Genomic DNA, 13,376 nt, shown 5'->3' with positions numbered 1-13,376 from the left:
CATCGACTACTCTGCTGCTCCCAGACACTCCACGGCTTTAAACTGCACGGCCTTTTGGACTTTGGATTTTCCTCTCCGTTTCCTGGGATTCACTCCTTGCCTCACCTGCCTGCCCTCCTACCGTCCCTTGGTCTTGGAACCACAAGGAACTCAGCTCAGCCACATCCACATCATCAAACTCACCCGGAGCTACGCCGCCTCTCCTTCAACACATCAATCTCTCACCTGCAAATGTGACTGTTCCCACTCCAGTTTCCTTCTCAGTCCTGCCCCCTTGCTTTGCCCCAGCCACATTGCCACGCCACCCAAATCCTGTACCGTTTGTCACTACCACATATTATCCTCTAACTCTGTTAAAACCTTTTCTCTGCCTCTGCTCTGGGTACTGCGCTTGGGTTCAGTTCCAGTACTGTTAAGGGAGTAGGTCCCCACCTCCCTTAAAGTTAAGGGAGGGGACCTAATTTTCCAAACAATTATTTCAAGTGCTTATGGTGAGAAAAACGGTCTTCTTCAAGATTTTATTTACATTTGATGATATCATAAACACCGCCCCCAATTTGGTCAAAGACAGAGCATGACACCGTAGAGATTGCCGATGTTTTGAAATAATACAGAGATCATGGTGGGGAAAGAAGCTGTTCTATGAGGGTGTTTTTCCATTGAGATGCCATCGCCACAGAGATTTATAAGACTCACATGGAAAAATCTCTGCCAGGACACAACCTAAAAATACTTTAACCATTCTGAGATTTTTTTATAAACTCACAATCTTCGAAGTTTGAGTGGCCTTTGCTGCTTTTGCTCTGTCGAGGCGCTTCGTCCTGCAGTTTGGAAAGCACGTTCAGCACCTTTGTTTTCCTCTCCTCCATCTTGCTTTCCTTATCCTCGAGACTCCCAGGCCTTCTCCCTCCAGCCGGGGACTGAGCTTGGTCCCTCCATCCTGGATAATTGGATTCCTCCTCATCTGGGCCCCCTTCGCCTGTGTGGGAACCTGGAGTGAAGGCATACAACATGAAATATACATTTAAAAAGAAAGACCTGGCTCTACCATGCTTACTCTCTGCATTTTAACCCTTTAATCATCACAGCGCTGCAAAAGAAACACATTTGTATTCATGATTCTTGAGGAAGGAGCCACTTAGAAGAAAGCACTAAAACCCATTTCCAGGCTGTTAATAGCTAACACTAATTCTCATCAAATTGTTCTTTCGAATGCTGCAGTCACATCTCCTTCAGTCCTTTCAGTGCCGCACTAAAGAGCCAGACTTAAACAGCCATCTATTTTGTCACTGACCAGCCAATTACGAGTCCCATTATCTCCAAATACAAAGTCCACAGAATACACTTCTTGGTGTAGAAGCGTAGAGACAAAGAGCGCCATCAATGCAGACTTGAGCTTAAAGGAGCCTCAAATTGTCTTTTGCGACAGTTTCCATTAGAGTTTCAGACTCTTTTCTTCGTGCTACTTTTGCAAACACGAGTGTTTCTTGTGTTAGCACATGAGCGATAATTCAAAATGTGATACATCAGGAGACGGGTCCATTCATTAAGAGGAGAAAGCTCGACCGGTCGAGTAGATGATGGACATTAGATTCAATAAGCCTCACGAACGTGGTGGTGGCGAGCGTTCATTTATCCTGCCGGTGAGCGTGCAGAGGTCAGCAGCTCAGATTGATGGAGCCATGTCTCATTGGACAGGCTGTCTTCCACCACAGTGCACACAATCACACGCCTCCACGTCCTTCTGAAGCCCCAATGTCATCAAAACGGATGAAAGACAGAGAAATGTATTCATCTTCAGAGCAAAAAATTTATCATTCTGTTTCATATGCAACAAAAAACTTCAACAGTGACACGATGACAAAAGAGATGAGAAGGAACACGATTTCAAAAGGAAAACAAAAGCTTTGGTTAAAAAAAAAGCCTGATTTAATTTTATCAATCATCTTGATTCATTAATTATGAAATGACAAATTTGACTCAAAACTTTATATAGCCCTCATAAGAACAAAAGAAACATCAAAACAGACATGATTAACCAGACTCATCTGTTTTCCTCTGCCTAAAATCAATAATTCATTTCTTATTTAGTGTTTATGGTCAACTCCAAACATCTTCCATCGCTCTCCTTTAAAGTCCAGGGCCCATATTCACAGTTTCCCAGTCTTTCCTGTCTCTGGTCGCCATGCCACTGCAAATCACTTTCAGTGTGGATGGTGCCTTACTTAAGGGAGTTAAAGCATTAAATAAAACTATCTTTAATTTTACTAGCCATGAAATGGAAGATTTATTTTTTCCTAATTACAAAAATGTGTATTTTTTTTCTCATATGTTGCACTAATTACAAAGAAAATTACATTCCCCTTAGCAAATAGACTCTGGGCATCAAAACAGCTCAGCTGCATAGGTAGGAAAACTATGTAACATATGCTGCCTGGGAGAAGGCCTGTGTTTGAGCCCCAAATCATTCCCAGAGAGACCTCCAGTCTGCATACACATGGAGATGCAGCTGTCCCGAAACAATATGGCGGCTGCTAAGTGTTTAATTCTGATGACTGTAGAAGAAGTCGCAGACTTCTATTGTTTTAAGTGTGCACAGCAAAGGAGTTAGTGAACGGTAGGTGGTGGACCAAACTACTGTGATGCATATGAACGGGGGTGTCCATTTGTCAAGACTTTAAAACTGATTGTTCTAAAATATAAAGACGACATTAAAATCACCTTCATCTTCATGTATCCCCTTCATACCGTGGTTTATGAGGTGTTTATATATATTTTCTTCTGACTGATTCCAAACCTGCACAATCTTTATATCAGGGTGAAAGGATTCAGTATTCAGTTTATTCGTTTTGAAGCCCTCCTATCCTAACCTCCAGTGGCCTAATCCATGAATGCACAGCCGTGATTACTGGTTAGTTCAGGCTGAAAACAACAGCCCATCTAAAACACACAGAGCAGGTTACCATACCAACCGCAGCATCTGAGCACAGCAGATAGCTGGATTTGGCTGCGAGTGGCCAAGTCAAATCCCCTCGCTGATCTCGAAAAAAGGCCACACACCGCCCACAACACACACCGCCTGCCCTTTGCCATGCAGCGCACCAGCCAGAGGCAATAAGGTTGGACTTGTATCTCTTTCTTTGCATGTTTGAGAAAGGGATGAGCATCAACGAGACAATCAACATGCCGAGGCCATTCACTGATGCCACCCGGAGCCTTCACTCCTCTGTCTTGAATGAATGGCAGAATAGGAGCAGGGTGGAATAAAAAAGAAAATCCTTCTCAAATTATTATTCATGGGGAGGGGATTTTCCTTTCAGGCCTCCTTTATCGATGCCTTTCCCAACACGTCACCCTCTCTATCTGCCCTGACAAGTGCCAATCAATGGGCTTGAGTCCAGGTTTTTGGGAAACGCCGGAGGATTTCAGAGACAATAGCCAATGAGTCCACAGTGATGGTGGCTCAGAGACAATAGTGACATGGCTACACTGTTAGTGTGTGGTCCACAGGGGGTGAAACGATCCTTGCTTAGTACATGACTAATCTCTGGCTGCATCACCTCTGTCTTTCTGCAGCCTAATCTGTCCCGTAGTTTCCTCAACTTCCCTGAAACAATCCACTGGGGTCAGTTCAGATTAGTGCTCTTTGTGGCCCCGTACATCGCCACATTCATTTGGACACTTACATCTTTAGTTGCAGCTGAATGCTAAACTCTGAGGGTGAACACAGAGTGACCGAGCAGCAGAGAAACAGCCATGAAACAATTACGAGGGAAGGGATTATTCTACCTATGAATTCCAAATGAGCAAAGATGGACAAAGGTCTTATCGCAGGCCTCACTGGGGAGCCAGGGCATCTTGTAGCAGCTGATTTCTGGGTCTGACTTAATCTCTAAATCATTCAACCATTTTCAATCGATCCAAAGGGATGGATGACTCATTGATGCGGGGATCTGGGGTGGAGCTTTCTAGCGATTACAAATTGGTTATTTTATTCAATTCTATTACAGGAAATTCATGATATCAGTACTCATGGAGCTTGGCCAGAACAAAGTAGAAGGTGCAGAAGATTTTATGTATTTAACTCTTTGTTTTTTTCTTTTTACTAATTTATTGGTAACAACATTGGTATTGAGCTTATTGCCTCAATGCCTCACTTTTGATAATCACCACCTAAATCTCTATATAAGAACAAAATAACTTAAAAAGAATGTAAATTGTATAATTATGTAAATAGCTTATTTCAGCTCATATTTTTTGATTTTTGATTTTATTAGGTTATATTATATTATGCATTTATTTCTACTGCATTTCTCATATGCTGCTCTTATAATTGTTTCTGTTGTTTTAATGATCATTGGATTCTTTTCTGTTGTGAACTGCAATGGAATAATTTAATTGTACAGGGAACTATGTTTTTTTTTTACTGTGTATATGACAATAACACTTGAACTTGAAATGAATTATGTGCTTTAAATTTAATTTCATTAGCATTAACACTATTAGGAATGAAGTAGCTAAAATTAGTCAGCTAGCTGTAATGTTTGGGTAACGAGCAATTTGTGCATTAAGCCCCGTCACATGTTAATAATAATATCATTATTATCTTTATTATTATAAAGTTCTGTTTGATTCAGTTTTATTCATATAGTGATGATGTTATTATTCTTAAACTATGGTTTGCAGTATTTTGGCTGGGCTCTCAGTCATGGTACAATAACGTACCATATATACAACAATCATAATAATAATAATAATTAATAAATAAAAATAATAGGGCAGGACATATGTCTTTTCACTGCTTTTGTCAATGTTAGCCTGCATATAGATGTGCTGCTTGGAAACACCAGCAACAATTTAACGATTGCAGTTCCATGGGTCCAATGAATAACAATGGATGGCTTTATGGTTTGGTTGTATGGTTTTATGGATGATACAATCCATAAAACCTTTGTTATTAATAAAAGTGATGGACATACTATAATTGTAGGGTTTGGATCTATGACAAATGTAGGGAAGTTCATTCAGGATGGAAATCTGACATAATCTTCAAATCCATTCTGAGAAGTTGTACATCACACTAAACCTACAAAAGGGATACCCATATTCTCATGGAGTCAAATTGGGGTCATTCCCTCCATTAGGGGCTTAAATGAAAGGTTGAACTGCTCGCACGTCCAGGGTAGCCAAATCTCACCTATCCACACAAAGACATGCCACACACTCTTTTAGAGGCGCCGTAACCTCCAGAGCGACCTCTCCACGGCCTGCTAATGACCCCTTCCCTCTGAGGGTGACCGTGTCTTTGGCCTCTAAAAGGTCAAAGCACACAAGCCATCACCAGGATCCTCTGCATAACATCTTTTTCATGTTTGCCCAAGTTTTACAGGGTAGTTAAACAAGCAAAGACTTATTTTAAAATCTGTCAGGAACCAAAAAAGGAGCATTTTACAGCTTAATGGAATTTAACTTATTGTGTAACTAGACAATGGATATACATTGTATACCTTCTACAAGCTAATAAATCAATCAGTCTTTGTAAAAATGCCTTTAAAGAGTCACAAAATGCTCTTAACTTGTGTGGTCACTTCTTACAGTCAGAAACAGAGGAGGTAAATAAACATGTTACACAGTAAAGTCAACCTTTAGGAAAGACCTGTAAAACACAGAGAAGAGGTTCTGGGTGTCCTCACAAACTCTTTTTTTAGGAGACCCTCTCTAAGTTTCAATCACTTCCGTACCTCGTTGAAACTAAAATTTGTCTTCATAACAAGAGTTTTGAGTTTGCAGAAAAGGTCTTCATCCATAAAGAGACTGGATCTGAATGTACAAAGGTGTCCCAAAGGTTCTGACACCTGATCAGAAAATCTTGAGTGACTAAACTGAAGCAAACATGTATCTCTTCAAAAACACAATTACACTATGATGCAAAACAGCAGAACTTGAGCTTGGACGTCCAGGTTGCATCCTTGGCTGCCTGGATGTTCAAGGGCATTTTAATTATTGTCTTTGATATAAAAAGAGAACTTTTGGTGACACAAGATGTTATCCACGTTTGCATATTTGCCCATCTTACCGTAGTTATTGGCTGTTTTATTTATTTATATATTATTAACTTTATTAGGAATTCATATTGTTTTGCTTTGTTTTTACCCTCTCATCCTCTCTTCAGCTCTAATATCAAAAGGTGGAGAGTCACAGCTTTTTAACCCCAGTAGGGGGCTGTCCTGCAGGAGGGTAGGTGACGCACTATTAATCAAGTGTGTCATCACATGAGTCAAGGTGTGCAAATAGGCATGGGGTCAATACCACAAGAGGTTTGTCCCACCCTATCATGTGACCTATTGAGGTATGACATTTTTGGGACACCCCCACACCCAGTCCATATCACACACGCTGATGAATTTATAGAAGAATGTAATGTGCTTGAAAGTCTGATTGTGTACTGTATATTTATTAAACCCTGAAGCACTTTGCCAACGTGTGCTTTGAAAAGTGACATATGCCAAATCCTTCACATGGAGACTTTCTGTAACTAAACAAGTGTTTCATCGTTTTTCATGACTCATACCTCATATCAAGATTTAGAAATACTTTTTATTTTAATGCCTCTGTAATGCTGACATGATCGTAAAAGGAAAAGCAGTGCATTATATTAGAAAACTATTTATCCAATTAATGTAATTGAACACTTAAAAAATATATAAAAAAAAATAAATAAAAAATAAGTAATTATGTTAATTATGTCAATCAGCCGACAGTGGCATCAGACATGTTGGATTTGCCCTGCAGCTCAGCCTTCGGACGCATCAATCTCAGCTGTGATGGATGCATTTGTAACTTCTTCTAGCAATACAGCAGGCCATGGACCATTAGTGTTATAGCACAATGACGGATAATGGATAAGTAAGACACCAGCGAAAAAGAAAGAAAATGATCACAGTCTGACTGATGTGGTCAAATGAAGGTGGGAGGAAAAAGAGCGAGCTATTACTTCAAGGGTGGCTCTCCATTTCCACTGTGCTGACAACACTCCTGCCTGTTTTCTGGCCTTTTGCTGCCAGCTCTCTAGTGTTTGTGGTCCATACAGTAAAGCACTGCTCCTAAACCATCACTCATGAATGTGCACAAGCTGGCCCTACAGGTGAAGGTGATACTGCAGGCCAGCTGGCCCTAGCGAGGATTAACAGGCTTAAGTGTACCGGAGGCAAGGGAACGCCAAACACAGCGCTGACAGTGAGGAGACAATGGCCTCTAATAAAGCAGAGCCGACAGGGACTGAGTGGGCTTTTACTGGATCAAGCGCTAATGGTGAAGATGGGCTCTCGTATTGATTAAGTATTGTTGTAGTAGGCTCTTAGTTTTGAAACAGAGGTGGTATGTAATGACAGCGCAGACAGAGCCTGAAAGAAATATGTGTTCTGAGTAAATCTAATGTATAACATACTGTGGCTGGACTGGGAGGGAGAATGGGAGGATCTGAACATGTCGAATGACGGACTTGGGTCTATGATCCATGACGATGGCGACCCTGAACCTCCTTCGGACTGATCCTGCACGGAAACAGAAAGGAAAAAAATCAGTTAGTCTGCTTTTCAGCAGAAACAGGAAGGAGCTATTTTAGGTTAAGGTTCCGGTGACCTGCGTAATGTAATATGCGGTTCTTTGAGTACAAGTCTGCGATAGCCACCATATCTGGAAATTTCCACATGCACATGGATCTTTCTTCTTGTTCTATTTGTTGCCATGTCTAACAAATTGAGGTGTAAACAGCAATTTTATATGTAAATGATTAAATAATGTACCTAGCTATAGATGGGGTGGAAATTAACCCTGTTCAGATGCACATAATGTCCCCCTTTTTCAAATTCCCTAATTGACTCTGGGAGTTCTCAGCGATATGGACATCCTGAGGCTTTGCTTGTTTCTCTATTAATTCCATGATGATTTTTCCAGCATGGTTGGGCTCAGGTAGTATAGCAGTACTTCTAATAATGGGAAAGATGTTGGTTTGATCCTTCCTTGTAGTAAGAAAGCACTTTTAGTGCTCACATTGAGGAGAAAGTATTAACCATTTATTGTGGGAAGCTGCTGCCACCGGGGAGTGTCTTTGCAAAGACTGCTTTAACAGTTTTTTGTTGGGCATTGAAGATTGGTGTTATTCACTTTAACTGTCGGTGGTTTTAATATTGTGGCTGATCTGTGTATCATTACAAAAACTGAGATTAAAATTCTGTTTCATTATTAAGTGTAGATTTTTGTTGGGGACGCAGATGGCTCGTTCCTGTGTTTGCAATAAAACACATGAGGCAAAGGAGTTGAGGAACTTTAGGAAAGCTGCCACTCGCTGCCTAATTTTTGTGTTTCCATCTTTATAAATTTGGTTTTTTTATCATACATTGATGCAGAAAAGGACCCTCTCCTGCCCCCACCACCAATACTGAAAACCAACACCTAGTACATGCACTTCCTTTTTTTCTTTAAAGACACAGCAGAGTAATCAAAATGAGCAAATAGGGAAGTGGGTTCAAAACTTTTAATAACGTCAGGTTTGCCTCTGAAGAAGCACGAGAGGAAGAACTTGCAGTATGGCTTCTATCTTGAAAAACCTACTAATGGTTTATGAGTTTCTCATCATTGTAAATAATCCTGTGGGTGGATACTTGGTTTCAGTGAGGTGAATTATGCAAATGTTTGTATGAATCCTGCTCTGAGCACTTCAGCTAGACCCCCATCGTGGTCAGGCATAATTGTGGGGGGCTTATGGCTCTCATTCATGCTTTTCAGGGGCTCCCTCTCATCTGTCATAAAGAGGAGATTAATCGTAGATCACGTGGAGCACCTGCATCCATTCCACTACAGCCCAGCGTGCAAAAGCCCTGTTTACCCTCCCGACCCCTCACCCCATCAAACCCTGTCTGATCCTGGTGGTGGTGCATCCTCCAAAAGAATCCTATCGTGTCGAGCTCTAACCCCCCCACCACCACAACGACACACCAATGAGGTGGTGTAAAAGCCTACCATACAGTCGGGCCTCCCCCTTCTCCTGCAGCGTGTGACTGATTAACCACACACCTGCTGCACGCCGCGTGCCCTCTGTTATATTGTGTCTCAATTATCATCAACAATTTGGCTTGTCTTACTGGCATGACAGTTATAAATGCATGCTGGTTCAAGTTTGTAAAAGGGTGTCTTTGTGTGGGATGTGTGCACTGCTTGGGGCTGTTGTGCGATAGTAGCTGATTCCTCAAGGTCTAGTGTTTGTTGACAACAAAGCACAGTCCTGCTTTTGAAGGAAATCTGATAGATGAACGAAGAAGGGGTGTGTCAGTGTGTGTTTGTGTGTTTGGGTGTGTGTGTGAGAGAACCAAAACTGGTTTCACAAGGGGCAGCGGCACTCACCGATTTGTTTTCTTGGACTTTCCCTGCAGAGTTGAACCTTTCAGAGACGCTGCCAGCTGTGAGCGGCCTCGAAACACCTGACGAAACCAGCAAAGAACACAGCGTCAGGCAGGAGGGAGAGGAAGCGATTGTGTGTTAGCAGTTGTGTTCATGCATCTGTGTACATAAGTGCTGGCCTCTGGCACACACTTCTATGCGTTTGTCTTTTTGTACTTGAGTGTGTGTGCTCAGATATGAGTAATGTTGTGTAGTAGTTCCAATTATGGCTCCTAATCTCTGAGCAAATAATGGCATAAAATGGAGCAACAAAACCCCAGAGGAGCACCTGTCTGCAGAAGCGTGCCAGGTGTAAACATTGTTCTGCAGACACAGAGAGAGGAAAGACAGGCCTTCAGAAAACTCAGACAGATTTTGTCTTTTTGTAAACATCGGAGGCATGGATGCATGAATGCATGAATGCTAACAACACATATATTTCTTTTTATGCTGGGCACGAGCCAGATAAATATGGTTTTATTCAGCCCAGTTTGGAGATTTCCACTGATAAGACAATTTAAAGGAATTCCAGCGGAAATTCACCCAGAGAAATTTTGTTTCTGATTAAATAAATAAGCCACAAACCGTTACAGTTTAAAAAGTATGAGGTCAAAGGTATAATTACATGAAGACCAAACTGACTGACTAACTCTGACTGACCCCCAAATGAAGAGCAAAAACACTGCCATCATACAGATAATGATGATGCAAGTCTCCACAAGATCCATCGTTTTCAAGCTCCCCACTCACTGTCTTTTATTTACTTTTTGCAAATCAGGGGGTCTGCAACTGGGCACCTCAGGATGCTTGAGAAAACCTGCAAAACTAACTGTTTATTACCAAACTGAAGACAAAATTAATTTAATTTAGCAAGTTAGAAACTCAGAGTTCTTCCTTCCCACCATCGCAGGTTCTTGCTCACAGGAGGTTGCCTGATTGTTGGGATTTTCACTCTGTTGAGTCTTTATCTGATGCCAGATTGAGGCGACTGTTGTTGTTATTTGCCATTGTACAGATAACTGAATTAAACTAAACGTCTTGAATGTTTTTAGAAGAATATTTTGGCTACAAAAGAAGAAGACAGATCATCATAAATTGTGACGCTGTCAAGTGGTTCACCCAGTAAACGCTTGGAAGTCACGTGACATCCTATCCTTGAGCTCCTGACCTTGAGGTTGGGGTCGCTGAGATTCGAACTTGTCTGAGAGTGTATTTTGTCTGAGAGTGTATTTTTAGAAAATACACCTACGATACGAATTTCAAATCCCTATGTCAGCTCGTTCTCAAGTTGTCGCATTCACAAACTTGGGTGCACTCCCCGCTTGCCAAGCACTTTGGATGATAATACCCTTTCAGCGTTTTACGGCTGAGGGATAAAAAGACAGCGGGTCGAGCTGAAGATGCTGAGACTTTCACTGGGAGGGACCAGAATGGACAGGATTAAAAGTGAATACATCAGAGGGTCAGCTCAGGTCTAGTTTAGAAGTTTAGAAACAAGGTTAAAGAGGCAAGGCTGAGATGGTTTGGACAGAGCAGGGATTTGGGATATTATGGATAAAGGGTGTTCAAGATGGAGCTGCCAGGAAGGAAGAAAAGAGGAAGACCACAGAGAAGCTTATAGTATAGTGAAGGAGAAGGTGCAGAGGGTTGGTGTGACAGAGGAGGATGTTAGGGAAGCAGATAATCTGTTTTTTGTACAGATAAAACATGATTCCCAGTCTCTTCTTCACAATAAAGTACACAGCTTATTAATTCATTAATACTATTAAGCCAAGGTCTGTTTAAACAGGTCTGTGTTTGAACAAAGAAAAAAAACTGTCTGTCACGACCTAGTAGATAGACCTGTGGTATCAATTTGAAAATCCTACATCCCCTCATTCACCAAGTTGCGTGTCCATGCTGCCTGCCTGGTTGCTCAGCGGGCTAGCAACAATACCCCAAGCCTTTGAAGCTGAGGGGTAAAAAAGCCCAACTAGGGACAAAAGTTGGAAGCACATCAGTTTAATGCTTGCCATTATATTTATTCATTTCAGTTTTATTTATATAGTACCAAATCACAACAACAGTGTTCGTGTCTAAAAGACATGAACAGAATTAACTCAAACATGAGGTTATGTGAAAAAATCTTCCAGTAGTAGATACGTGACAGATGATGAAGCGATGAAGAGCGAGCTCTCTTGATCTTTAGTGTTTTTGAACAGATGCAAAAATCTCAGAGTCGAGTTAAAATGAGAGATGTTTCTTCATGATTGGGTTGAACTGACCTCTTAAACATCCACAGTGTTTATCTCCCTCTCTGGTGCCTTATCAGTCTATAATCAGCAGGGGTTTTCTGCACACACTCTTCTCAGTTTCTTATCCTGTGTTATGTGTCAGTGTTGTTTCGAAGTGTGTTTGGCTATCTTAGTCGGACTTTCCCTGTTAATGATCCACTCTAGCGGTTTGATCTTTATTAATATGGCACATCCTGATATCCCTATAAACCTTTTTCTGCCTCACCACACCTTGAGGGAAAAGCAGTTAAGAGCTCGCAGCGGCATGCCTGGGAGCAGATGAGAGTCGATATTACAGCTTGTTAAAGAAAGAAAAAAAAAGTGGGGGGGATTTACACCATAAATGCATTGCTTACTCTCAAGGCCAGTTGTAGATGGAGAAAACACACCTTCAGGGTCATATTTCCCCCCCATGTAAGGCCTTATGTGTTTTCTCCAGACATACACACACACACACACACACACAGGCACACCTGTCCGGCTGCTGCCTGTTATTACAGTGACGGTTTTTGCTTATCAAACAATCTCACTCAAACCGTCAGAGCAGGAGGTTTACGCTCGGTCAACTCAGATTTGCCTTTAAGTCACAACAAACATGCAAAACCAGAATTAAAATCAGAAGGAATTCACTTTCTCACTCTCACACAAACAATCCAGACTGTTCAGAAACATCTTAACTGAAATAACGGGTGTTAGTCAGAGTTTGTTCTTTGGGTCTGAACTTCCTCTTTTGGCTCAGTGTCCCCTGATCATTAACAAGCTACAGGTGTATCTGCATGTTTGTGCAGGGTTGTGTTAAATCCATGGTTTATGTTGCAATCTCCCAAACTACCCACCAACCCCTCTTCCCTCCATTCATAACATTTAAGGTCTTTACATTTCCACACAGCTTGGATTTTTAGCTTTTGCGTGCTTAAAATTGCTGATGTTTTACCTGCTGAATCATACTGCATCATCAGATCGGACCTCGGGGACACCTCCTCCTCCAGCTCAAAGGGACTCAAAAGAGTCTCAGGCGCCGGTCGGTCCAGGAGGAGCAGCTGAACCCGGGACAGGGAGCCCAGATTTCCAGAGTCGCAGCCCATTGTGAGTGCTGCGAGGCCGGGGGACAGCTCTGCTGGAGGAGGCAGCAAATGTTACACCAGAAAAACAAGATTGAATCGTTCAGAGAGCTCTGATATTCTGCAGTGAAGATTAGACAAACAGACCAGTTAGTCCAGGCAGTTATTATTTCAAATATTCATCAGAAAAATAAACTTTAAAGCTCCAGACATGTTGGAGCCATTTAAAATGAATACATCTCCATGTAAAATGTTAATTTAGATAGGATAGAAAAGATCCTATAACAGTATAATAACACATGCTATTATAAATATGAATAATGGTGGCTACACGTATTAAACATGGCCAAAGTTCCAATAATGGAGGTCATCTTATATAAAAGTAACACCTGTGGAACAAAATCTAAACAAATGTCAGTAGGAGTGAATTTCCTTATATGGTTGTCATAGAAGCGAGCAGCACTGATGCCTCACTTCAAGTTAACCTGATAACAATAAGAGAATATCAGAAAATATCCAGTTGGGCCGACAAAACCACACCCCAATTTGAGCCTGTTATCAACCTATTCAACAGCATTTATGAGTTCTTTTTAAGTCATATAAA

General features: G+C 41.4%; 1 protein-coding gene across 1 annotated transcript in view; it reads right to left on the bottom strand.

Annotated features, from left to right (window-relative positions):
• Positions 1–13,376, bottom strand: part of LOC146369432 (uncharacterized) — a 63,984-nt gene that overhangs the window by 21,553 nt on the left and 29,055 nt on the right. The window contains exons 7-10 of the mRNA XM_084910752.1: positions 12,646–12,828; positions 9,403–9,479; positions 7,448–7,553; positions 767–991 (exon numbers count right to left, since the gene is read on the bottom strand). Coding sequence (XP_084766878.1) covers positions 767–991; positions 7,448–7,553; positions 9,403–9,479; positions 12,646–12,828 — 591 coding nt within the window. The remainder of the gene's footprint in view (positions 1–766; positions 992–7,447; positions 7,554–9,402; positions 9,480–12,645; positions 12,829–13,376) is intronic.

Source organism: Perissodus microlepis, chromosome 17 (assembly GCF_051167445.1).
Source record: "Perissodus microlepis isolate ML-2025 ecotype Zambia chromosome 17, ASM5116744v1, whole genome shotgun sequence".
In the NCBI taxonomy this organism is placed as follows: domain Eukaryota; kingdom Metazoa; phylum Chordata; class Actinopteri; order Cichliformes; family Cichlidae; genus Perissodus; species Perissodus microlepis.
Note: the sequence above shows the minus strand (reverse complement) of the source record. Positions and strands in the feature narration are given on the sequence as shown.